Source organism: Colossoma macropomum, unplaced genomic scaffold, assembly GCF_904425465.1.
Source record: "Colossoma macropomum unplaced genomic scaffold, Colossoma_macropomum, whole genome shotgun sequence".
NCBI classification, from domain to species: Eukaryota; Metazoa; Chordata; class Actinopteri; order Characiformes; family Serrasalmidae; genus Colossoma; species Colossoma macropomum.
The window spans coordinates 579,598-607,146 of NW_023495386.1; the positions used below are offsets into that span (position 1 = coordinate 579,598).

Genomic DNA, 27,549 nt, shown 5'->3' on the forward strand with positions numbered 1-27,549 from the left:
ACACATGGTGCCATTTGATTCAGTTCACTGACCTGAATAACTTTGTTATTACATGTTATGTCAAATATTTCACTCCTTGTCTAGTATTTTGAATTATTCCTTCAACAAATACAGCTTATTATACTAAGGTCAAAAGATCAATCTGAACATAACTCAGTGAACATCTTTGATCAAGTTCCCTGATCAATTATCATAACATATGGAGACCTTTGGACCAATTCTAAACCACTTTCAGTGAGGTCCTCTGTGCCAAAAGGGCCCATTATGAGTGCACTGGGTCTCATTATGGCCTGATTATCAAAGCCTTAAACATGGAGAAACAAAACCCCTTGCAAACACAAATATGACAGAAATGTTACCATTGCTCATGTATTTTTGACATCTATTTTGAAAATCCTTTACATGTTCTACAAACCTTTGTAGATCAGTCCATAGAAATGTAAATATATGTTGAAAGTAAAATGGTTCATGACAAATGAAGGCCTTCTGATAAACTCAGATTTCATTTCAGCCTCTAGGCCTAAACGGGCCTATGTGGGTCAAAGTGCATGAGAGCTTCTTGCGCTTATGTGTGCTTGGACCCGCTCATTGCCGCTTGCGGCTATATTTATTATTATTATTATTTCGAGACAAACGGTGACGGAAATTGATTAACATGAAAGCATTTTTACTATGGATTATTATTTTGTATAATAATCGTGAATCAGGTACAGTTTCTCTTCATCTAAAAAGAGAGAAAAAATGATTGCGAGTTCATTTTCAGACTGTTTGACAAATGTGTAATTTAAAGGTCAACTCTGTTTAAACGGGTTTTTATTTTGCTCTGCCACCTAGAAATAATGCGAAAAAGAGCTTCTTAATACAATGCACGTTCCACCCATGCGGTGGCAGTAAATGCACTTTTCGTTGGCATGTCAAGAGCTATGCCACAGAAGAAGAAGAAGAGCGATCTGCGGTGTAAATGGAAGTTGCACTTTGTCCAGTTGGATGAAACTGGTGGAAAGCAGTATTGTTGACTGATATATGTAAGTAACGTGCCGTTCAGGTTTAAGATATTTGCGTGCAGTGGGCAATGTTAAATGTCCGCCAAAAGTTGAGAATCCGCTTAAAAGTCTTTAGCATTTGTCAGTAATTCTAACAATGAGTTGTGCAGTAGCTCGGTTGGCTAGCTAGGTTAGCTATTTCTCAATAGTGGCAATTTTGGTAGCTAACGATAATGTTTATCTAATTACCCCCCCGCCTCCCGCCCACATCAGCTGGTGCACTGTACAAATAACAAATTGCCAAACGTTGATTGATTAGTTAGATAACATTGGCTAATGATGTATCTAGGTAGCTAATTACTATGGCGTGGAGTGGCTTCATGAGTTGTAATATAACAATATAACGAAAATGTAAAAGCGTAAGAGTTTAAGTACGATTTATAGCTTCTGCTTACTAAGAGCGCCGGAGAGTGTTGAGCCGACATCTGAACGTCACAATTCGAAATGACAAATTATGTAAATTACGGCAAGGATAAAAGATAAAAACTCGGTCTCATTTAAGAAGCTGTTGTATAAATGAATTATTATTGGATTCCATTGTACAGTTACTAAAGATTACCACATTATGCTACACAAGGAGAGTAATTATTGTAAAGTAATAGCAGCTACTGTGCTGCACTTGTACTATATGATAGAAACGTTATAGTTCATTTTTACTACTGTCCTGTTTTTCTAAAGATTGCTATAGTCCAACAAGCCTTGATAATTTAATAATTAATTTAATATGTATGTTTAATAAGTATCCCACATTAAAGGTTTTACGTTGACCAGACTTACTTGAGTTATGTTGAAATGATACAGGGTTGTTTGGGGATGTGTTTCTGTGTTTGCAGTGGCTAAGTGAGTATAAGCAGGATGTCTGGGGGCCCTGCAGTACGTGTGAGTATTGAGTCATCTTGCGAGCGGCAAGTGCAGGAAGTTTCGCTGGATGGCGTAGAGACATATGTGCCGCCACTCTCTATGTCTCAGAATCTTGCAAAGCTTGCACAGCGCATTGACTTTGGCCAAGGCTCTGACTCAGACGAGGAGGACCCAAGCAGGGAGAGCAGAGAGTCTGACTGGAGCAAGCAGGAACCTGAGGAGGATGGTAAGTGTGTTGCAGGACTTTCTCCCACAGGACTGTTACCAACTTTCTCTAGCTCAGTTTAAATTTTATGTGAATAAACAAAAATCCCATCCAAATAACAACAATGTGCATGACATAAATTACAGTGCAGTGTTTAAATTAAGATTTCAAGTTTCTTTAAGGAAATTAATACATTATAAAATATACTCTCCCCCAGGCCCAATGAAATTTCAACCATGCTTGTGGCCATGGGACTCCGTGAGGAACCATTTGCGGAGTGCTTTAACTGAGATGTGTGTGTTGCATGATGTGCTCAGCGTTGTCAAGGAGAAGAAGTACATGGCTCTTGACCCGGTATCACAGGATCCTTCTGTGGCCAAGGTAATGTCATTTGAGCAGTTATAATCCACTCCTTTTTAAATCTGTTGGATTTTTATCCACACTCTGGCAAGGGCCTGATTAAACATATGGGCTTGGAAAAAAGATATGTTTAGAAAACAAAATTGAGGGAGGAAAAGGTGTTCTGACTTGGGTTGGGTGGTATCTATTTATTTCATGCCTTAGAACCATCTCCCATGCTCTCTGAAAAGATTTGTATGCTTTAAAGTTAAATGCCTCAATCTGGTGGACTTTCACAGCAAAACTAAGAAGTTAGTTTTAACTTTGTTTTCTAACCAATTTTTTGCTTTAGTAATTTAATCATAAACATGCTGGTTGTATGGGTCTGAATAGTGATGACACAGCAAAAAGGTCACACCTCAAAAGCATGGTAAAGGAGTTTAACGGTTCACTATTGGTCAAAACAAAAAACGACTAGAGCATACATAGCACAAACATTAAGCTTAAAAGAGTAGAGGTAACTTCAACTTGATTAATTGCTGCTACTTCAACTTAATTAGTTAATATTACAAATAGCTCAATATTACATGAAGATCCAACTTGCTCCTCAGAGGATGAAAATAGTTATGTTGTCAGAGCCTGTGCATTACATAATCTCGTATCTTTGCAGCTGCACTGGCCGCAGCAAAGACCTTAACAAAGAGTCACATCTCAGAAGTCTCTGAAATATCACAGTAGCTTTGTTTAGATCATGCAGTCGTATTTTTGAAGGACGAAAATACACCAGCAGATGTGTTAGCAGCATTGATGTCATATAAGTTGAAAAACTCTGCAAATTGAACAGCGTTTTAAGGTGAGGAGACAAGAAAAGGACACACTGATGTTACCGTTTCCTAACTCAACTAAAGTTTGATTAACTTTGATTATCAATGATAACTTCAGCATTGACATAATCTGTTTGCTGTCTTACATTGACACTGATAATGATAAGAACAAAGTGTTTGGACTAGTGGATAACTGCAGTGGATACTATAAAGTTCATGTTACTTACCTCAAATCAAATGGTGTTGTGTCCTCAAAATGTACCCTCTCAGATGCAGTCAGATGACATGACAGTCCAGTGTGTGTGTGTGAGCCTGCACGCATACAGCGGCGGAGGGGAGGGGGCTTACTGGTAGTAAGAGATGCTTTGCTGTGGCAACGGGGCAAATCACATTATTGTGATTATGAGAAATGTAAAGATTTTCGGTTCATTATGAAACTGTGGCAGGACAAATTAGACTATAGCCACCACGGTTTGGGTAATTAATGAGAGACACTGGTAGTATTGCACATCCCACTTTCAGCAGTTTTAACTGTTCTGTCCTTTAAGACTGTGTGTCTTTGTTTTTGCCCAGACACCTCAGGTCTTCCAGTTGATCAGTAAGAAGAAGTCTTTGGCCACTGCAGCCCAGTTGCTACTGAAAGGGGCAGAGAAGCTGAGCAAGTCTGTAACAGAGAGCCAGGAACAGCGGCGCCAGCGTGACTTTAATGCAGAGCTGCTGCATCTGCGGTCACAGTGGAAACTGCGCAAAGTTGGAGACAAAATTCTTGGAGACCTGAGCTACCGCAGTGCTGGTGAGTCCTGCCTCAAGTCTGTTGTGTGTGTATGTGAATCAAGGACAAAAAGATTTTGAGAAAAAAATGCATTAAACAGGTTTGAGTTCAGATTGGTTTCAAGAAATGCTATGTTTTTCATACACCTTAAACACATGTATAGGTACTAGAAGTCGACCGACACTTATGTAGTCTGTCTAAATCCAATCAAACGTGTGTTTTGGTTTTGTGAGAGACACAGGAGGGAATGAAACATCGCCTGCTTCATTTCCCCAGCGAGAGGAAAGGTAAAAACATGTCACGGTGGACGACCTAATTGGCAGCGCCGTCGGTCATATAATTTTACTCAATATAGCCAGACAATTGTGACTCGTGCATGCAGCTCTGAGCCCTGCCTGAAACATCACATTGGTTTGGTGAGAGTGAGCTTTCTGTGTGTGGGAACAGATACACTGCTTCTGTAGGAGTTTGAACACATTTAGAATGTGTGGGCAAACTATGCAGCAGAGCCTCCCGAAAGCGGTAAATTATTTGTAAAATCATAGCATATTATTTTACATTGATTAAATATGCATAATTTCTGTTTTTACTTGTTTAAAGTACAGACAGCTGCAGCATACTACTGTCAAAGATTCCACTACACTGCTTAGATTAAGCGAGCCATTTCCATAGAATCATGCAGCGCAGAATACACCTAAATACATTCAACATGTCCAACTACCGCTTGTTATCACATAGAATGCATTTGTGGTGGAACAACTAAATGAAATAAACATGTTAACATTCATACTCCTTCATTGTTGTGATTTTACAGTAGTAGTTGTGACCATTTTTTGCTGCATGATTGCTCAGATGCCTAGTGTAATATTTTTACTGTAAAACATTTGCATTTTTTTGTGTTTGGTTAAGGGCGGCACTTCTCACAGCAGGAAGGGCCTGGATTCGATTCCTGGCCGGACGACCAGGGTCCTTTCTTTGTGGAGTTTGCATGTTCTCCCTGTGTCTTTGTGGGTTTGCTTCGGGTGCTCTGCTTTCCTCCCACAGTCCAAAGACATGCAGGCAGGCCAGTTGGACACGCTAAATTGCCCCTAGGTGTGAGTGTGTGTGTGAATGTATGCGTCTGTCTGTTTGCCCTGCGATGGACTGGTGACCTGTCCAGGGTGTATCCTGCCTTCCACCCAATGACTGCTTGGATAGGCTCCAGCTCCCCCGTGACCTAGAAGGATAAGCGGCTTAGAAAATGTGTGTGTGTGTGTGTGTGTGTTTGGTTAGTGTAGGCTTTATACAGTTTCTAGTCTGTATCTAGGTTTTCTCCTTTGCACGGCAAGCTCCGCTCCCTTTCAACACCTCGCTTCACTTCAACACTGTCAGTGACTCATGCCACATATCTGTTTATATACAACTTTCATAAATATAATAATTTTGTAAACATTTTGAATTTAAAGTTTTTACACCCCTTTTTGACCACTATTTTTCTTACAAACCTCACTGACTGTTAAGCATCACTGAGAGCTATTTAACTTTTGAAGATTTGAACTTTAAAATGTTTGTTACATTTTTTGTAGCCTGTACTGTCTAAAGCTCAAAGCACGTTCATCTAATGTAAGTTTCAAGTAAGAGTTGCATTCCCTTAAATTTTCACACTGCAAACATCAAATTTATGGTAAATGAATATCGACGCCATGTATTAGCTCTGTATCCTTGATTACTAATAATTGGTGTGGTATTGGCCCTGAAAAGAACATCTTGGTCGACTAAATTGGTACACATATTAATTATTATTTTGCCCATAACAGTTGTTGCTTAATTCCACTCTACCTATCTATTTATTTAGTTAGCTATTTGTATCAGTATAGTTTTTAACAGTTTTTTTTTATTTAAAGAAGGGGTGCAACAATATGCAAATTTCTTGATACGATACGTATTGCAGATTTGTTTTAAATATAAAATTAGGTAAGAAATGCTAGCATACGTTTTGCATATATTTATTTCTGTATTTATTTTCTGGTAATTCCAAGTTTTACTTGAAGGGATAACTGGTACAATTCGTTTTTCAGAAGACAACAAATAATATTAACTGAAGTGCAAGATGTGTATTACATGTTTGGCAAACATGTGTTAGTATGGCTCATAATAATACAAGTAACAAAAAATGTAAACCATGAGGCTACATCTCAGAATTAAACAAAATGTGCTTTACAAGCTAATTAACAGTCTAATTATGTGTTCACTTATAAAGTTTGGCTCTTACCTTCTGGCTGAAATGCGTGTGAGAGCAGATATTAGCAGATAATTTTGCTTGTTCTGAGCATATTTCTTAAAAAAAGCAAAATTATCTGCCAGTATAGTGAGATCATTTCACGTAATAAAATTATTCAACTGAAAAATGTCTAGAATTAAGTTAAATAATGTTATATCGTGTTATATGTTATACCATCATTATATCACCTTATAGCAATCTCAAAATGAGAAATACCACATATATTGACTTAAAAATTCTCCAAGATACCATTTTTTGCAGCGTAGACGGCTGTGCCACTCAGGAGACCAGCACCACAACTGAAGTGCACAGCCATAATTGAGTGATTAGCATGGGTTTTTGATACTTGCACAGAGAGCAGTTTCTCCAGTTCTGTAGCAAAGTTTTTTTCTGTTTGTGGCTCACATTTTAGGAACCTTATAACAAATTGTGTTAAACTGAAAAGTAGAATCCATTCCTGATATCATGTATTTGACAGCATGAAATCTAATTGCATTCAGTTCACAGCATGTATCGTCTCACAACCCTGTATTAAAAAAAAAAATTAATATTGATATGCGTATTGTGACACTCCGGAAAAGTGTTTCCACCTCTGAGGAGAAAAAAGACCATTTAGTAAGTGATGACAATGAGAATTTCCCATAATTATGACTATCATTATGTATTATACAACAGTTAGTTCCGACCACGCAAGCCGTTTGGTTGAGAAGCGTTCTAACCATGCGTTTTTTTCCACAAACACTGTATCACTCCACTGAGACGCCATTGCTAAGCAACGACTTTGACAGCTTTAGGATTGTCAGATAACGTTGTCACAACTTTCTGAGAACTTATATTTCAACGTTGTAGGCACCAAAACAATAGGTTGTCACAACATAACAGTGTTTGCTGGGATCTGTCTCTTTTTAACATCAGTCTTTGTAGCTCAGTGACAGCAGGAATCACATCTGAGACTAGTGCATCTGAGGGGCTCACTTGTGGAGCTTTATGTCTGAAGTATTAAGTTTGGCTGTTTGAGCTGTAGTTAAATATCCTCAAAAGCCAAATATACACTGTGTGATTTTAGAATCTTGTTTTTTGGTGACTTACACTTAGAGCTGGGCGATATGGCCAAAAATGTTATCACGATAAACAAAATTCATATCGTTCGATATCGATACATATCACAATAAATGTCAAATTATTATTTCTTTCAAGTTTGAAGGCTGATTTTTGCTCCTGGGTGGTTAACTGCTGTTTTAAACTATCCTTTATGATCAGAACATGACAAACACTCACCAAACAGTGGGACATTTCACAAATCTGTCATGGGAGAATGGGAGAAAGTGTCTGGTGAGCTGTTTTTACTAGCTGGAAAAGCATGGCTATTTTTGTAATAGTCATAATTTAAGAAAGAAAACAGATTATTTTTAGCTGGTGACGAGCGCTCGGCTACCCCGTTACAAATGACAGCACAGTATTCAGACACCAGCTAGTGACGATTGGATTTCTTTGTACTGTCGTAGTAGTTTAAGGGGTGAACCTCAATATATCAACACCAGACAGAGTCCTCTTTTTAGGTACGTTTAAACTGAAAGCGGTGCTTTTGTGTCGTGTTTGATCTACAGTATCATCAATTCACCGTGTTGTGCAGTGACGGAGTGCTGCTTCAAGTTAGCCAGCTGCTAAAAACAGCTAGCCTGGAAAGCTAGCGTTAGCGCTCTCCCGCTCTCCAATGCCTCACAGTTTCCTCAGTTTACTTTCATTGAAATCGGGGCTGTAACGAACATGAACCCACTTCTTTCTTTCACTTTCGTTGCTTGGGAATGCACTAATATTTAAATATGACTGTCTGAGCGCTGTAACAGCGCTGCAGTTGTGAGGATTGTGATTGTGATTTAATGCTGCTAAAGCTGGTTAGGATGTTAGGAAAGAGGTGAGTTCGCTGTAGGACAGTATAGTTACACCACTGACCTCGTCACTCACACTCGGTCACAGGAGAGCAGATCACCGGTCGCTCCACTCAAACAGGGAATATATAACTCCGCGTTTCAGCCGTTGCTAAAGACTCATCTTACTCGTGGCCCCTCCCTCTCTAAATCATGTTGAAAAACTCGGAAGTGCGCCCTCTCCTGGCGACAACAGAGTAGTTTCGCTTTCCTTGCAGTAGAAAACGCCGCCAAGGCTTTCGCTAGAATGTGGAAGTGTGAGAATGGTGTATTATATCGAACATTTAGCGAACATGTCGTATCGCTCTATCGAGGAAAAGTTATCGCGATAATTATCGTTATCGTGTTATTGCCCAGCCCTACTTACACTGACAAAAACGCTCGAGCAGTGCTATGTTAAACGCAGCCTCTGGAGACCTCACAACTGTGTCTACGGGCAATTTCAAATAAAGTGGTTTCATTCAAGATAACACGATGCACACTGAGTACTGAGCATAGAGAAAGTAAGCAGCGCTGCTAACACTGAGTACTAAAGCGAAAATAAAGGTGATGATGTACATAGTAGCACAATGAGGTCTCTCTACAGCCTGTTATACCAAAACAGTTTTGAAAAAATCAGAGTAAATTCGATATAAACGAACTTTGGTAGCGAATGTCAACTTTTCTTTCCCCTTCATTTAGCTGGCCTGCATGTCTCCACCTGTATTGGGGAAGCGGTTGTGTTTGTGTGTGTTTAAAAATGAGTTAAAATCGGAAAGTGTGTATCTGGTGGGGAATCTTCCAAGGCAGAATGTTTAAACTGATAGATGGCTTTGAATCCGATTGTCACGGAGTCAATAACTCTTCACTGTGTGAACAGAGCCTCCTGCACTGCATTTGTTCAATAGCGTGGCAGCTACGCTCAGCTTACATCACACAGTATCAGGTGATATCATTTTTTGGTTTCAGTGAATTTTTACAAGTATGAGTAAGTGAATGCGGTATCAGCCCAAAACCAGTATTGGTATTGATGCAACCCTATAAAAAGACATTTAAAATATGAATATAGTATACTACTATAAAATTGTAAACTACTATGAAAAGGGGTGGGTAATTTCAGGCTTTTAGTGATGCTTTTATCATGTAACACATTTTAGGTTGGCTACACCACTTTTGTACACCACTACACCACATTTTTGACTTTGAACCAAAACCCTCTTAAAATGTATGGAATGTATCATTTTAAAAGATGCCTTGTATTCAGATAATTTTCTTTATTAATTATTTCATTTATCTTTCTTCATGACATTTCTTGTTTGCTGAAACAAAAAATAAGCATGGAGTCACTGACTCTGTGTGCATGTGTCTGTGATTTGCAGCCCTAATCTCACCACACCAACAGACTATCCTGTGAAGTTTAGGGACATGGGCTGACACTAAATGACACATTGTTGATCTAATGGTGATATGTATTTTAAGGAATTTGACTGTGTTATGGTTTGTTGAGAATTGCAGTGGTGTGCAGTAAATGTCCTTTCAACCCTACAGGATCTCTGTTTACCCATCATGGCACATTTGAGGTCATTAAGAACACAGATATTGATTTAGATAAGAAGATCCCAGATGATTACTGTCCTCTCAATGTCCAGATCCCCAGCGACCTGGAGGGTTCGGCTTACATAAAGGTGAAGTCACTCGCTAGACATCAAGTACACTGACATGGTGCTAAACCAAACATGACCTAGAGCTTAAGGAAGAATCCATGTTGTGTCTCTCTCTAGGTCTCTATTCAGAAACAGGCTCCTGACATAGGAGACCTGGGCACAGTAAACCTTTTAAGAAGGCAACCCAAGGCCAGGCCAGGTACTGGTTAAAACTGATAAAAGAAATCTTTTCTTAGAGACTTGTCAGCTAAACAAACCAAGCAAGAAGCACTAATTGATTTCTTAATGTCTCCCTCCCTTCCTCCCTCAGGTTCCCAGGCATGGCATCTAAAGCTGGAAGCTGCTCAGAATGTGCTACTCTGTAAGGAGATCTTCGCTCAGCTCTCTCGGGAGGCTGTGCAGATAAAATCCCACATTCCACACATCGTTGTCAAGAACCAGATAATCTCCCAGCCTTTCCCTGGTGAATAGACACACAAATACCTGGCTCCCTCAAAGTAGCTCAGTAATTTACTGTGTGTGTGGTGATATGGGAGTGTATGTGTGAGACAGGGTTTGAATGGCTGTGTAGTACCGGTATCTGAGTGCATATATGCCAGTGTGCATGCATCAGAATGGTGACTGAAGTGGTGTTTGCAGGTCTGTGTAAGTAAAAGATAAAAGTCACAATTTATTTATATAGCACTTTTGACAACAGATGACAGTTGTCACAAAGCAGCTTTGCAGAGAATCTAGGACCAGGCCCATAAGCAAGCTACAGTGGCAAGAAATAACCCCCTAAGAGCTAAAGGAAGAAACCTTGAGAGGAATCAACCCAGACTCAAAAGGGAACCCATCCTCCTCTGGTCAACACTTGATAGCAATATAACAATAATAAAACAAGAGCAATATGAATAGAAAATAGGATTTTACAATTATTATACGGAATTGAATATAGAGAAAAAGAAAAGAAACTATCCTGTCATTGGACAGGAGTGTTTAGCTTGACTGATAATAACCGTTATAATACTGTTTTAATACTGTAAAGAGCCACACTAGCCCTTGGCGGATAAGATTGGACACCCCTGGTTTAATCCATACACATCAATGACTACTATTAGAAGACTTTCGTAATACAGTGTTATATGCATGTTATGGTAGTTTGGTGTTTACAAATTTTGTCTATGTTTTTCTCTAGTTTGGTGTTTGCAGGGCTGTGAGTGTGTGTGGATATAGTGGGAGTTTGGTGTTTGCCAGACTCTATGTGTAGTTTATCAGAGCTCGGTGTTTGCAGGGCTTTATGTAAGTGCATGTGTAATTACAGGGCTGCAGCTCTCCATTTCTCTGTGCCACTCCACTGTGGAGAAGAAAAACCAGAGAACTTCACCTGACAAAGCCAAGCCAGATGACCACCTTTATGTGCTTGAGCACAACCTGCACCAGCTTATTAGAGAGGTACACATTCTCATACGCACAAAAATCTGATCAGCTGTACACAGATGCACAGTCTGTTGCTTACTCAGTTCCCTGTTGTTGTTTTTAACTTTAAACCACTCTCCCACCCATGCGCAAACACATAAGCCATGTTTTAGATGGCGAGGTTCTTGGAGGGACTGAGGAGAAGTAGCATTTACCATTTTTGTTTTGAGAGTAAATCTTGCATTATTCTTGTGTGCGCTTGTAGTTCCATAAGCAAACCTTGAGCTCGTCAGTTATGCCCCACCCTGCAAGTGCTCCATTTGGGCCAAAGCGGTTGCGACTGGCTGGGCCAATGGCGTACGATAAAGCTGAGATCAGCTGTCTACAGCACAGTGAGGGCCTGCTGGAGAAAATCGTCAAACAAGCCAAACACATTTTCCTCAGGAGCAGGTAATGGACATGCACACAATGGCCTGTGTCCATCAAACGTCTCGGAGTATGAATGATGATCTAGGGTCAGCAAATCCTTTTCACATAATACTGAATAGATCTCATCTTAGATCAGTGTTCTTGCTCTTAGATAAATATAAAATGTGGGCCAATGTTATTTGTTCCATACAAACACTGTTTGTCTTTTACACAAGCAGGTACACACACAAATTTCCTCTCTCTTTCATAGGGCGGCACGTACCATTGACTGCTTGGCAAGTCGTATAGAGGATCCTCAGATTCAGGCTCACTGGTCCAACATTAACGATGTTTATGAGTCCAGTGTAAAAGTGTTAATCACCTCACAGGGCTATGAGCAGATCTGCAAGTAAGCGCAGAAAAAAAGTGGTTTCTCACACTCCAAGCTGTGTCATAGTGTGGCTCTCCACAACATTTGAATTACATATTTCCGTCTCTCTTGCTCAGGTCTATTCAGTTGCAGTTGAATATTGGGGTGGAGCAGATCAGGGTGGTGCACAGAGATGGTAGAGTCATCACTCTTTCCCACCAGGAGCAAGAGCTGCAAGACTTTTTACTATCACAGGTACACATGCACCTACATTCAAGATCATGGTTTGTCAGCAGAAACATATGAGAACTACATAAAACAAGTTATTTGCCTTAAAGCAGAGCTTCAGTCCAATCCTCAAGGACCCAAGACACTCTAGAACTTGATGTCTTTGTATTTGTGTTTGTTGTAGATGTCTCAGCATCAGGTGCATGCAGTACAACAGTTGGCAAAGGTGATGGGTTGGCATGTGCTGAGCTTCAGTAACCATGTGGGGCTTGGAGCTGTCGAAAGCATTGGCAATGCCTCTGCCATCACTGTAGCATCACCCAACGGAGAGTACGCCATCTCGGGTATTCCCACACACCCGCCTCCAAGCACACATAGCTCTATACACATACATACATTTGCCACCTCAGTTTGGGACAAGGTTTTAATTATGTCCGATTGAATGACCATACATTGTTATAACAAACATACATTTAAATTTGTTGCAACAAATACGCAGTGTAGAATTCCCAGTATAACTCTGAAGCAAGTATGGCAACCTATTACAAGTATGCCAGCCTGTTAACTACACCAGTAAGGAAGCCTTGTCCAATTAATTGTGCAACCACTTTTGTTTGTATGTCTCTGGGTGTGCAGTACGGAATGGACCCGAGAGTGGCTGTAAGGTTCTCGTTCAGTTTCCACGTTGCCAGGCTAAAGACCTGCCAAAGAGTGACGTGTTGCAGGATGGAAAGTGGAGTCATTTGCGGGGGCCATATAAGGAAGTGCACTGGAGCAGGATGGAGGGCAGGAACTTTGTCTACAAAATGGAGCTTCTAATGGCAGCACTGACTCCCTGTCCTTAGAACTCATGTGTATGCAGAATCTGTACTCTCTTTCTGCTTCTCTTGTCTTCACTTCACTGTTCACTGAAGTCTTCTTGTTTTGTGTGGCAATTCATTTTCACCAGTTGTGCTGTTATGTCTGAGCAGCGATGATAAATGGCCATGGTCACTCTATGCTGTAGAGAAGTTATTGTCTCTGACTTGTGCTTAATACCACTTTTATTTGTACTTTGTTCTGCAGTTTCATGTGATGCTGTGATGCTAATTGCAGATCTTTTTTTTTTTTTCTTAAGAAGAGACTTTGGGCTCTGGACTTATTCTTAAGCCTAACAAATAAACAAAATGTTTATAATGTGGGTATTTTTATGTATCTTTTATTATAGTAAGTTAGTTCTGCAGTAGAAGTGGTTAATAGTTACAAAAGCTATAAAAATACTTTTTGATGCAGTCAAAAAGTATCATATTCTAAATAGTAGTTTAATAAAATGTATACTCATTACATATTTGATTGTAAACTGAAAAGCTTATGTGGTTTTGGGCTTGTAAATGTATTCTTTTGCGTCAGATTTATGGTATATTTCAGCTGTTTTACTAAGATTCTGCCATGTAGATTAGAGGTGTCCAGGGTTATCCGCAAATGACCGGTGTGGTTGCAGGTTTTCATTAGAGCTAAGTATGAGCACACATGATCAACTGAAGATGGAAAGCACGGTGTGAAATCAGGTGTGTGCCTGCTTGTTTGTTATGAAAACCACACCAGTCCTTTGCAGCTTCGACTGGACTCCTCTGATGTAGCTGCTTTATTTTCTAAATGTTCAGTCCACTGTGAGCAAAAAGCAGTAGAGTGGATTTGATTCCACAGTTAAGTTCAAATGTGATAAGCTTAAGTCAAAAGAAAATTAATCGATTTTTGGGTCAGTAGGAAAGTGAAGGTTTTCAACGTTGAAAGATAAATGACTAAATAGCAAGGCTCTTGATATTGCATAAATGTTCAGTGCCAAATAAAGATGCTTCCCAAGGTATGTGGTTGATCATATGATCAAAAAGGGTAACATGAGAAAAAAAAACTCATGTTACTTTATTTGGTCAAATTTTTAATTATTTTAGCTCACGCTGCAAGCACATACTGATTTTGTTGGTTTATAGCAGTGCTTTTCAAAGTGTTTTCATTGCTTTAACACATTTGACCCAGCACAGGAGGAGCTTGTTAATTAGTTGAGGTGTGGTAGATTTAGGAAGCACAGAAATGTGCCTAGTATGGGGAGCTCTGGACTGGATGGGAATCCTGAGGCCTCATTTACATACCTACATTTCAATCTAAACTTGCTCTTTAAGTTCTCAGCATTTGCGTATAATTTGGCTTTTAAAATCACAGCGCAAGGTGCAGTAATGCCTGCTGTTTGTATGTCAGGTTGGAAATTTGCGTTGATCTACGCCCCTTTTTTTCCACCAATTTAAATTTTGCAAATTACTACTTGAAGCTGTAAGTACAAATGTTTTATATGTGAGGTCTCAAGTTTATAGCTTTAATTCCAGCAGCATCATGAAATCACTGTGGAGAAAACGATGATCACTAAAAGGTATCTCCATACAGTTGCAATGGTGTGGTTGGTCTCCATCTTTAGATTGGTCAAGTGTATAGTTAGATGATGATGTTGCTGAACTAACTGCTGTGGTAGCAGAACAGGTCTCAGACACAGGATTCACCATTCCAGAATGAGATAAGGCAGTGATGTTTATGCCATATTACCCTGTAGGATAAAACAAAACAAGTGAGTTCAATAAGATGTTAGTTGTATCTAAAATGTAGTGGTCATTAGTCACCACTAGGAGGCAGTATTAACTTCATGCTTCTCTGGAACAATCGCCATTTATCTTCAGTTTCACAAGTGCAGCTTCCATGACTGGCTACTGTCTATTACACACACTAACAGACAATGATGTTCTCTGTGAGGCTGAGAGAGAGAGAGAGATAAAGCTAATGTACCTGTCTCTTGTTCATGCAGGTTCCACAGAGGCATCCCAGAAGGCCATTGGCGACTTGCGACAGCGAGAGCACAGCTTCCAGGGTTCCAACACCCAACAAAATGGAAAACAGAACTATGTTCCAGAGAACTGCATTCTTTGGATGCTCACACACGTCCCAAACTTCCTGATTAAACAAGTAGCTTTCACTGTGGTGAAAAAAAAACGTTTGAACTATTTTTTTTTAAATAGTCAGCTTTTCCAAGATTAAAATTTTCTGGCTTTAAGACTTCTAAACTAAGACTAATAGCAGTTTTCAGGTTATTTAGCAAATGAAAAAAAATTGTTTAAGGTGGGGATTAAGTGGAAATGGTAATGGCTTTGTGTTTAAAGAACATTAAGCTTTAGTAATTTCAGAGCTGTTTAAAGAATCCATGAAGTGACTCAAAAGTTGAAACTAGGCCACATTAGTTGCACTTTCCGTTCCTTAAAGTAAATACACTTTCTGTTCCCCAAACAAAACAGAAACGCTTCCTTTTAGTGCTAACAAAGAGGATGTGTGTGGGTGAATGCATTTTACTTTAAAGTCTGATTGAAGAAGGGGTAGATAAATATGCCATCTCCAGTGTCACAGAGAGGGCCATCCTGCAGCCCAACCACAGAGACTATCATACAATACAGTGCTCCAGCCACACCCACAGCAGACAGCAGCATGGAAACCATCATCTGCAATATCAAAGACCAAGTACATTATCTAGTGCCACACATGTCTGGATCTGTTGTCAGCAAAAGAAGCTTCCAACCATCTTCCCCAAAGAAAATACCATATTTCACAACCCCAAATTTAATACATTTGGTCATTATAACGAAAATGCATTTATAAAGACCATGTACTTGCAATATTAGCACTCTAACTTTGTCTATGCAGATATTGCATGTGATTTATATATTCAGTTGTATGCAAACATTTGGGCACTCTTGGCCAAACTACATATTTTGTTGATTTTGGAGCAAACCCAATAAGTGCATTTACATGAACACCAATAATACAATTATGTGATTAACGGATTTTGGAAGTTATGTGATTTTTCTAGTGTCCTGAAAACAGCATACTCTAGTTCTTAGTTCTTAGATCATATTAAGGTTGTTTTGTATTACAAGAAATCTGATAAAAAGACCAGAGACCTGGATTTTAGCTCAGTAATCAGGTTTTCCAGTACGTGTTCCCTTACTCCCTTTCTTTTACTGTTCTTATTCTGTGCAGAAATATTAAGAACTGTCCTGGGAAACTGCAAGCAACATTCAGCACAGCACCTGTGAAATGGCCACAAAACACTTTTGAAGCAATGCTGACACCAACTACATGCTTGACAAGGTGTAGAATAAGAACTTCATCTTGTAGCTGAAACATTTTCTTATTTGCCAGTACAATTATCCATGTTTAAAAAAAACTGTGGCAAAAAGTTCAAATTTTACTTCACATCCTTTTTCTGGGAGTTTATTGGTGTGTTGCAAAGCAGAAATCTGATTATTGCCTGACTCTTGTAGACCTGAACCTTCCCATTATCTAATTATTCAAGTCCCTGTAAATGTGTTATAGAATTACTGACAAAATCTGATTTTCTGCATTTATCAAATTTTTAAGTGCATGTAAACATACTCAATATCTGCAGCAAACTGTAAAACAAACTGCAAATGTTAATTCACAGTTACTTTATATTTGATGGAAAAAAAATATATGGTATAGTAATTATGTGCAAAAGTTTCGACACCCCTCTGAAGTTGTAGTCTCTGAACTTTTAATTAACTCCTTAGGACAAGTTAAGCAGGTCAAGAATTGTAATTAGAAACTGCCAGCTGATGACAATGTCATGCTGGTGATGATAAGTGTAATGAATTATCTGACTTTTCAAACCTTGTGCTAACACTCAACAACAATGGGCTCCTCTAAGCATTTGACTGAAAATATGAAAATGAAGCTAATTGATGACTTCAAAGCAGGGGAAGGCTATAAAACCTTTCAAATTACTTTGCACTCCCCAAAATGTCATTAAGAAATGGCAGGTGAAAGTGGAAGTCAAAGTAAGATCTGAAAGATCAAGAAAACTCTCAGCTAGGACTGCTCATACGCTAGCCAGAAAGGCAAAGCAAAACCCCCACATGAGAGCAAATGATCCACAGGAAGGTTTCACTGACATAGGAGTGGTTGAGCACCTATGTACCATGCAGCAATGCTTGCATGCTTGCACAATCATGATCTGCATGGAAGAGTCACCTTACCTACAACCTCAATGCAAAAGTCAATGTCTAAACTATGAAAACAACATGTAGATAACCCAAAGGCATTTTGGAAACAAGTGAAGAAAATTTGAAGAAAATAACACCCTGCCAACTGTTAAGCATGGATCCTAAAAATATCACAGAACTAGAAGCATTGTCCAAGGAAGAGTGGGTGAAAACAAAAACAAAAAGACTCCTAGCTATCTAGAAAAGCATTTGCAAGCTGTCATGTGTCCCAAAGGAAGTGTTTTTAAGTACGGACTTAATAGCATGTCCAAATTTTGTTTTATTTTTTTAATTTAATCAAATATAAAAGACTGTACATTAACATTTGCAAAAACGTTTTTTCTTCTAATGGTTGCACAAGAAATTGTGTTTACTTCTTTTACTTTCAAAAATCAACAGACCAGGGATGTCCTAACTTATGCATACAACTGTCTACACACACACATCTGTCTCATACATGCACACCAGTGTTACACATACTCACCCCGCATCTGTTGGCAAAGCAGCTCCCCTCCATTCCAGCTGCCCTCATTACTGAAGCAGGTAGGAGCACCTAGCAAATCACACATACAAACACAGACAATCCAAAGAAACATCAAGAAATATGTTCAGTAAGACTATGGTGAGAGACTGAAATGTCTCATTGATCTAGATAAACTTTAGTGAGCTAAGCTCATTTGAATTTCATTGTAATAGCTATTGTCTAAGAATGAGTTGTAGACTTGCCTGCACATTAAGTAACTTAGTGTCATCAAAGAAACCTGAAACCATGGTTTTCAATGTGGTTCATCGTTACAAACAGATTGGACAGTTTTCTACCAATTTGGGCTGCTTTTGGCTGGGTTATTTGAGAAACAAATGTGCTTGGAGTGTAGAAAAAATTAAAGATCTCAATAAACTCACACTTTGTCCTCAGATTTGCGAAGATAATACACTCATCTGGAACTAAACTTTCATTGTATAATGCTACATTATATTTATATATACATCAGACCTCTATGAGCTTTTTGGACATCCCATTCCAAAACCATGGACATGGTTCAACCTCTGACTGAGAGGTTCCTCAAGTCTTCATATTAGGATCTCTCCTCTTTGTATATGTTTGCACTTGGTAATATAGTGTATAAATATCTAGTTTTATTGTTATGGCAGTGATACTGAGCTCAATTTAAAGTCCAATGTTCTGTGTGACTAAAGCATCTTAAGGGTATTAAAAGGATAGTCAGCTATTTTTCACTAAATAGGAAAATAACTAAATAAAAAAATAAAATTTATATCATTCTTTTTGCTCCCCCAATTACTAATAATAACACGGACTGTTGAAAAATGTGGGAGCGTTGTTCAGATTTGATCAGTAAATCACCTTTGTTGTCTGGGCAATTATAATATAGAATATCAAGCCATCTTTTGAGCTCTTGTACAAACTATTCTCTGTATGTAGGCTTTATTAAGTTTTTTAGGCATGTCTTCAATTGGAACAAAATGCTGCTGCTGCACTGCTCACACGGCTCCAACAAATGACACCTAATCATTCCAGTTTTATTCTTTCTTCAGTGCCTCTCTGTCCACTATTGTTTTTTTTTTTAAATTCTACATGGGCTAAACCCCTCCTACATTGCATACTTGCTCCACTCTTACATTGCCCCAGGTCTCTGAGGTCACATCAGTTACTCATGGCCATTCCATGGTCTTGGTTGAAGCTTATGGTGTGACCAGTGTTGCGAGGGTTACTTTAAAAAAGTATACTGTTACAGATTACTGGTTACCTGCTAAAAATGTAATTGTAACCTAATCCAAAGGATTACTTTATTAAAGTAATGTAATCTGATTACTTTCAGTTACGTTTGGATTACTTGTCTTTTTAAATTTGCATAGTTAAATATAGTCAAGATAAAAATCTGTAAAAAATATTTCAACAAGACTTTTTCACCAGGAATTGAACTTAACACAAAGCAAACACAAAAACTGTTTTATGAAACAGAATAATAGTTTATAAGTGACCTAAATACTCACACGAACAGTCACTGATCACACATTCAGCCAAATCTTAGAGGAGAAATATATGGAAACATAAAGATGACACATTTGTACATGTACACTTGTGAGCAGTGCAAAGTTCAGAAATCAAGGCAGAGCTTCTCAGGAAAAAAAATGAGTGACAAGAAAATGAAAGAAGACTAAAAGGAAAGGCAGGGAAACAAGTAATTGCTGAAGAGTGATCCAGTTCATTGAGATCAACATGCAAATGCAATATAGTTTAAAACTATACTGCTCTCCTACTGCTGGGATAGGCTCCAGCTCCCCCCAAGACCCAGAAGGATAAGTGGCTTAGAAGATGTGTGTGCGTTCTCCTGTGATTTTGCCTTACGCTATTTGCTAAAATCTGTTGTTTACCATATTAAGTCAAAAGACCAATCAAGCAGAAATCTCATTTGTGACCCCTCATCAACAATAATAACAAACTGATGCCATTCTGAAACTAACTGGCCAACCTTTGGGATCTATCTACTAATAGGCTGTACTAGCTCATAAGGTTTCATGTTGGTGCGTCATGCTCGGACTAATCAGCTCTCAGCTGATTAACTCTCACTCAAATTAACATTTTGCTCCCATCATTCAAAAACTACTGAAGGAAGAATTATACTTGCAAAAATTAAACTATGCCACTCAGAGACTTCGCTCTCTTTTCCTGATTCAGAGCTGTTTGTTAATGTTAATACCTCACTTTAGCAAATCTGGCAAGATAACATTCGCAAAAGCTAAATTTATGAATAGAATATGAATGTAGAATTTCATGAAGCAACAACAGAGAATAAAAAGTTTACTTCTAGATCAAATTAGTTTGGTGTTGTAGAATCTGGCAATGTGAAAAAAGCAGAGGCCCGGTTCATCTTCAGGAAAACACTGCAGATCTCAGTTCTGACAATATAAGTGAAACGGTTACTAAAAGTTCTGTTGACTGGCTGAATAAAAGACTGTGAACTGCTGCTGAGGAGGGAGATTCTTCAAAGATCTCTCCTAGCAGCAGAGGCCTCTGCCTATCCACCTCCCACAGTAAAAAAAAAAACTCTTGAAATCTGCACAATTCATTGGACATATTTATCATTGAAAAAGGTGAACTTAGACAAAAGGCAACAAGTCTGCATGTTTGTAATTTAAATGTAATCCTGCTGATAATCATCTCATTTTAGAATGTACCTGTAATCTGATTACTATCTTTTTTGCTGCAACTGTAACGGATTACAGTAACGTTTTTTTGCATCCTGATGACGTAACATCATTACATGTATTCTGTTGCTTCTAAACCCTGTGAGTGACTACGCCAAGGCCGTGACCAACAGCCTACCACTAAATGTGATGAATGCATTCTCCATTATCATATTTAAATCAGTACTTAATATATACTGTATATTTTTTACCTTACATATATTTTTTTTCAGCTTAATACAGCTCTGCACAGCCCTCACGTAACGTGATGTGTGCTGGACTTAAAACAATGCATGCTGGTTGTAAATTTTGTCTAACTTTCGCCATCACTGCAGAATGTCTCGCCATCACTGCAGAATGTCACCATGTCACAGTTTTTTAAGTCAGGCGCTGTAGATGCAATACGAGCTACGACACATTATTGTGATGTCAGGTCATCATCCTCATTGGCTGGAATCTCCAATGACAAACATGGTGTGTGTCTCACATATGTTACGTTTTGACTTCAGATCTGTTATCTCCTATGCTTGTCTCTCCCAAAGGTGATGCCAAAGTGTGGCCCTAGGGTCTGCAACAATAAAGGTAATTGCTGCAAGATAGGTCACTTTTGTGAGCTTACGCCTGGAGAAGTAGAATCTGTCCTTCAGTTCACGTTGACCATCAAGTCAGCCAAAGTCAGGCCAAGTTGAAAATGAAAGCAGCTAATGATTGATACAATCTGAATGGCTGACCCTTCAACAAGAAAAAATAAGTGTATTGAGCTACCAGTAAAGACATCAAGAGCAAACACAGCAGATGAAAACTGTCTGTTGCCTTTAGATCGCTATCGCTCAAAGTAAGGAATTCCCCTTGCAAGATGCAATTTTGCTGTTTCCCATGTGCAACAGCTGTAGCACATTAGTTTAAGATATGTGCACAGGCTCTCATTTCCTTTCTTTCCTTTCCATTCCAGCAGCACTGTATGGCCATGCATAACGTCAAATTTGAGAGACCCCAGTTTAGGTGTCAAGAAGAGGCAGGGTTTATAACTGCCTAGTACAGTTTGGTAATTTCTTTGTTCTATAAACCCTATAAATAACTCATTCGTTCTATCAGGTGTGTTTGTACAGGGAAATCACTATTTCAGGGCTGTCACAGACTGTTTAACCTTAGCTACATTCTGATTTGACATCAGCAAAGACGATACAGAAAATGTAGCAATATGAGATAAAATTGTGACAAACAGGATGTGGTACAACAATAGGCTGTGCAACATGAGACCAGTTGACTCAGTGCTAAAAGCATGAGAAAATGACAGAAAAATGAACATATCCTTACAGAAAGGTGACCTATTTGTCATATGTGAAGTGTACAAAAAAAAAAGGTTTAAAGGTTTTCACAGATCAACAATTTCCACATGTGAATACCTTTTTACATGTGATCACATAATGTATGTTTAACATGTGAAGTGAGCTGAAAACCATGTGTTATATTCACATGTGAAATTCATGTAACCTTCTGTGATGGTAAACAATTAAAGTCCAAACTAAAAAGACTACATGTCATTTTCAGGCATGTAAACAGGGTCATGTGTCATGTTTGTCTTTGAGAATAGTCAAACATAACAGGGTTCATGACCCCAAGAACTCACCACTGACAACTGGCTGTGCTACATGAGACTACCTGATATGAAACAACAAGAAGCTGTGTTACACAACAATAGTTAAAATCTCAGCACTAAAATCATTAGGAAACAAAGATTGAGGAAAAAGGAGCACAATCAAAAAATAATCCAAAGAGACATGCATGGACAGACTGTCTAGCAAGAGACTTTTTGAGAAGGAGCTGTAGTACAGGCAGAGACAGTATCACAGAGTGACACACACCTTGAGGAAAGGTTTTTTAGGAGAACTGTTATCAAAGTGGACAATGAAAGAGATGCATCATGCCTGACATTTGGGTAACAATGACAGCAGCCTATAGGCAAAAAAAGGAGCTATATTATATTACCCTTTATATAATATATCACCTAGACAACAATGAAATCAGGTGGAAAGGCATGAGAATTTTGCTTACGTTTCCTGCTGCACAAATTTTCCCCTGGGCAAAAGACTCCAGTAATCTCACAGATCACAATAAATTCACAAATTCAGATTTGCCATAAATAACATATATAATAACACTCATGTTTAGCAACAACTAAATTCTGATCTCTCCTTTCTCCTGTATCTTGTCTCTTTTTGTCTAATGCTATTTCTCCTGAAAAATTTTAAGAGAATCATTGTGGTGGTCTTCAGCTTTGTGACTATGCTGTTGCTGCCTGTTCCTGTAAATTTAGCATTTTGGAGATACTTGTTTCTCTTTGGACAGTGATGATATGTTCTGACTGGCATCACAAAACCACTCCTAGGGTTACTAGACTTTCAAGCTCTAAGCCTTGTTATACGTATTGAGACCATTACGCAACAAATTTTCAACACTTCCTGTCCTTCTGTGTTTACTGGACTGGATTGGGATGCACAGCACATTGAACTGAAGGTTCACTGAAGGAAGGGCTTGTTAATTAGCTGATTAATTAAATATGATATGTTGGGAAAAGGGAAAACAAAATGTGCAGAGAAACATTTCACTGCAGGACCCTAAAGCAGATTGTAAGGACAGCTGAGAAGATCATCTGGGTTTTCTCCATGGTATCTAGGTGGATATAGGTAAGCGAACTCTGCCACTGCTTTAGGACTTCAAGGGCTGAAGAGAAGCTCTAACATCTTAGATTAACTATCAACATTATTATGAAGTGACAGAAGAATCAAACAATCACAATTTCATTTCGAAAGGGTAGGAAAAATTTCATAAGAAAAATACATCATTGTAAGCCTTCTGGAAGTCAAAAATACGACACTGACTGAATTCTAGCAGCAGTCTAATCAGTGGGTTGTTAGAAACGGAAAACAGCGTCAGCAGCTTTGTACCAGATCTCTTTACAGAAAGAGTCATTGTGAAACTGCTACAAGGCAAACTACATGCTAGTGTGCCTGCCACAAGCTTAAAGTAAAACAAGGAATGTCTTTTAGAAGCTTCAAATGTCCGTGTTAAATCTAGAACTGCCTCTTCCAAATTTCATCAAACCTTAAGCAGTAGTTCCTTTCTGGTGTCTAAATGCACTAAAAAGCTAACTTCAGCCTTGTCAGAAAGTGTTCATACAAATCGCTGTTAGCTTATGCTAACAAACTACTAGAATCCTATAGGGACGCTAACAGAAGTTTAGCATTATCGTTGAAGTAGGTTTTTTTCTCAAGTTTTCACATTTACGGCCTAGCTCTAATTTGCCATTGATTGTAGTCTATTAGTTTAAACTTGAGAGTAAGTCTAGTGTAGTGTATTAAACTGTCGAAAACTCCAGCAGCAGCTTTTAACATTTTTGAAAAGCAAATCTTTCAAGTTGTTTTTAGCTTACAGTAACATGTTTTAGCTATTTGGCAGTGATGAAGACAGTTCCACTTTTTGCACAGTACAGATTAAATTATCGGTAACACTTTGCTTGAAGGGTTTCCACATAAGACATTCATAACATCTTACATAAATACTCCATAACATGTTTAAATCAACATTCATAAAGTATACATGTTTTACATGACATTAATATGGACTACTATGTCATTGTACTCAGATATATTTGTAAAAATAAATTGCCTTTTTTAATTTAAAAAATTTGAATATCTTCAATGAAACTCCTCATTTCTGGACAGCCAAAATAAAAATGGCCTGGCTTTGCCCATTTGGACAGAAAGTGCTTTGACACTTATGCACTTTTTACCTGGACTTCCAACTTCTTTATAATTGTTAGTTTTTTTTTTAATGAAGCATTTGTATTTTACATTTTGTTATTCTTTCTCCTTTTTACTCCATGTCTTCTTTAAAATTGTATTGTGCCAGAAGGTTTACCCAGCAGTCTATACATTGTTGAGGAAAACATTGTAAGTTTAATCAACTATCTTGGGTTTAAATTCTAGCATCGTTATCTCACAGATTAAGTAATAATTTAGAGGTTTTGTTTTACTTTTAATGATGTTCTTCCTTGCTTATGGTATTGGAAAAGGCACAAGTATAAATGTGCATTGGTTATCCTCTATGTTTAATTGACACTATTTGAGTTTAAATGTTATAAGCACTGTTATCCCAAGGATTGATTTGTTATGTTGTTTTGCATTACTACAAAGTATGATGAAAGTTACAGCTGCTGATGATCCAGTGATAGGTGGTAAGTCTTTGACCTTCCTCACTCAGGGTGCTGATCATTTTGTCAGAAATGTGCTTTATAAATAAACTTAGCCTTTTACTGCCTTTTACTTTGCCTTTACTTTAAAAGATATGGAAGGGTCATTAACCAGACTGAAATGCATGTTATCTAGATCTTTAATTTGCAAAGTAGTCTATTTACATTCATGGGTTTGTCTAGCATAGAGCTCTTAATCACTCATGAATGTTGCTTTGCATGTCACTTTACTATATGAACAGTAAATTACTCATAAATATGCAATGAAAAATAAATCGACTTAAAGTCTGAAAATTAGTACAGTGGTGGGACTCATTGTCTCTTGAAGAAATTTTACCACAATATCCATCCGTTTTCATGAGTATTATAGACAACCACATGAACGTATGTAGACTACTTTGCATTGCAATTTAAAGATCTATATTAAATGCATTTCAGTCTGGTTAACATGGCTTCCATCACTTTTGAGGTAAAGCCAAAGTAAGACAATTTTGTTTATAAATCAAATTTCTTCGAAAATAATCAGCACCCCCAGTCAAAGAGTTGCCCTCTATCACCAGACAAATGACAGCTGTAACTTATTTATGCTTCTAAGTAAGGCAAAAAAAAAACATTATTAATCATGCTTGGGATAACAGTGCTAACATTTAAACACAAGACAGTTGATTAAAGTTACTGTTTACCTCAACAATTTAAAGACTGTTGGGTAAACCTTCTGGCATAATAAAATTTTAAAGTAGAGTTAAATGGAAAAACTTGACAAAGTGTAAAATACAAATACTTAATACAAAAAACAAATAGTTAAAAAGAAGTTGAAGGTCTAGGCAAAAATTGCATAAGTGTCAAACCATTTTCTGTCCAAAGGGGCAAAGCCAGGTCATTTTTATTTTGGCTGTCCAGAAATGAGGAGTTTTACTGAAAATAATATAGTTTTTCTACATAAAAATGGGGTCTTTTATTTTGAATTACCTAACTTTAAACCTATGAACCATATTTTCTATGCCCCAAAACACAAGACCTCACCAGCACTCCTCCTCCAATGACTCCAGGGAAGTACCAGACACTCTCCATTATCTGCTCTGTCCCCCATACCTCTCCATTAGGAAAGAAGAGCAGAATGTTGGCTACAATGCAACACAGAGCCAACGGAAACAGCAGATTGCCTGTGCACTTAGCCCACCTTCCTGTACACATAGTCAACTAGGGAAGAAACACATATGAGTGACCATCTGTCACAACATTTTCAGTAGACCACAGCCAGACTTTTTACAGGAAAGGTAGTCAAGTGCTGTTACATAAACTGTGAAAGAAACTATTCAAATGCTCTCTCCATGACTTATTCATGCTACATTACTTGTTGCATCTAGTATCAGGATCAGAAAGCAAATGAATCATTGACTGCAATAACGAATAACTGAATAAAGATTAAGAACAGAGATAGGAAGTGATAAATCCAACCACTGTATAAAGTCTTACCTTTGCTTTTTTATTTCCTAAACTTGAGGGTAAAGAACTTCAATCAATATCCTTTAATTCTAGAGATTAATTCTAGAAATTTCATCCACACGTTTGTAGGTACATTTTCTAGTTCATACCCAGTCACAGGAACAGTTAACACTCTGGGTCAGGTTTAGACAAATAGGGGTTGTGAGCTGTGCACTCTCTTGCACTTGTGGTCATTGACACTTTGCAGACTGATCAATAAGGGTTTTTTTTCAGTCTTTTTATTTGAACAAGATATTGGAATAAATGCAGTGTGGTGACAATTCTTGAAGACATTCAATTCTTATAAAATAGAAGAAGGAAAAAACATATATATATATATATATATATATATATATATATATTCATATATACATATATGTTTTTCCCTTCTTCTATTTTTACAAGAATTATATATATATATATATATATATATATATGTTGTGGTTTATTCCTCATACCAAAAGTTAATTTTCATGAATGAGCTTACCTCCGAAATCTACTGATTAATAATAACTTCATTATGACTGAAGGTAAAACACTTTTTGTGGTCAGCATGGATAAATCAAAGGAATTCTCCAAACTCTAGAGGGAAGGCAAGTCAGACTAACTTGTATGTCTTACAAGTCTGTCTTTCTTATTTCTTTTTTCAGAGAATTTTCAATTTTAAAATTTCATGTTTGTAATTGAGGACATTCCCAGAACATTTAAAGTATACTGCTAATGCTCATTTTATATTTTGGACAGACATGTAATGAACCTTTCTCAAAGAGGCTTCATGTTTTGTGAGTTCTGTGAATTATTTTATACTGGCATAATTTAGGCTTATATAGCAGGATTTGAAGGATCCATATCCTACATTTTACTTGCACCTTATTTTTCCCATTTATAGCATTTGTGTGGGTTTATGTACCTAATTCACACACACACACACACACACCTACATTATCTAAGCCACTTATCCTCCTGGGTCGCAGAGGGAACTGGAGGCTGTCCCAGCGCTAATTGGGCAGAAGGCAAGAGACACCCTGGATAGGCTGCTAGTCCATCACAAGATTGACACACAGACATATACATTCACAACTAGAACAATTTAGCATTTCCAATTTGCCTGAAAGCATGCCTTTGGACTGTAGGAGGAAACCGCAGCACCTGGAGGAAACCCACACAGACATGGGGAGAACATGCAAGCTTCTATACCAATTCATTTTTACATGAGGTGAGCCAACAACCAAAAGCTTGTGGATTTAATTC

The 27,549-nt window shown here is 38.0% G+C and overlaps 2 protein-coding genes across 2 annotated transcripts; one reads left to right on the forward strand and one right to left on the reverse strand.

Moving 5' to 3' along the window:
* The first annotated feature begins 912 nt into the window (after positions 1-912).
* med17 (mediator complex subunit 17) lies at positions 913-13,428 on the forward strand. Its single transcript, XM_036562442.1, has 13 exons — positions 913-1,025; positions 1,877-2,130; positions 2,327-2,490; positions 3,846-4,065; positions 9,760-9,896; positions 9,993-10,074; positions 10,186-10,338; positions 11,179-11,309; positions 11,539-11,723; positions 11,953-12,090; positions 12,189-12,306; positions 12,464-12,623; positions 12,916-13,428. Exons 2-13 carry the CDS (start codon positions 1,899-1,901, stop codon positions 13,122-13,124), a joined length of 1,929 nt encoding a protein of 642 aa, XP_036418335.1. The 5' UTR covers positions 913-1,025; positions 1,877-1,898; the 3' UTR covers positions 13,125-13,428.
* On the reverse strand, positions 12,686-26,468 carry LOC118802006 (transmembrane 4 L6 family member 1). The gene is made up of 6 exons (XM_036562444.1): positions 26,290-26,468; positions 25,837-26,013; positions 17,839-17,907; positions 15,649-15,794; positions 15,091-15,277; positions 12,686-14,854 (listed from the first exon to the last, which is right to left on the reverse strand). The coding sequence occupies exons 2-6, from the start codon at positions 26,005-26,007 to the stop codon at positions 14,840-14,842; spliced, it is 588 nt and encodes a 195-aa protein (XP_036418337.1). The 5' UTR covers positions 26,008-26,013; positions 26,290-26,468; the 3' UTR covers positions 12,686-14,839.
* Positions 26,469-27,549: the final 1,081 nt, after the last annotated feature.

Bases quoted from the DNA above. Each gene is read 5' to 3' on its own strand.
- med17 (XM_036562442.1), top strand. From the start codon at position 1,899: ATGTCTGGGGGCCCTGCAGTACGTGTGAGTATTGAGTCATCTTGCGAG. The intron at 2,491-3,845 runs GTAATGTCATTT...GTTTTTGCCCAG, and splicing joins AGGATCCTTCTGTGGCCAAG to ACACCTCAGGTCTTCCAGTT. The intron at 4,066-9,759 runs GTGAGTCCTGCC...TCAACCCTACAG, and splicing joins CCTGAGCTACCGCAGTGCTG to GATCTCTGTTTACCCATCAT.
- LOC118802006 (XM_036562444.1), bottom strand. From the start codon at position 26,007: ATGTGTACAGGAAGGTGGGCTAAGTGCACAGGCAATCTGCTGTTTCCG. The intron at 17,908-25,836 runs GTGAGGTCTTGT...GTGATTTGCTAG, and splicing joins TCATTGGAGGAGGAGTGCTG to GTGCTCCTACCTGCTTCAGT. The intron at 15,278-15,648 runs GTAAAATGCATT...TTTTCACCACAG, and splicing joins TTCTTCAATCAGACTTTAAA to TGAAAGCTACTTGTTTAATC.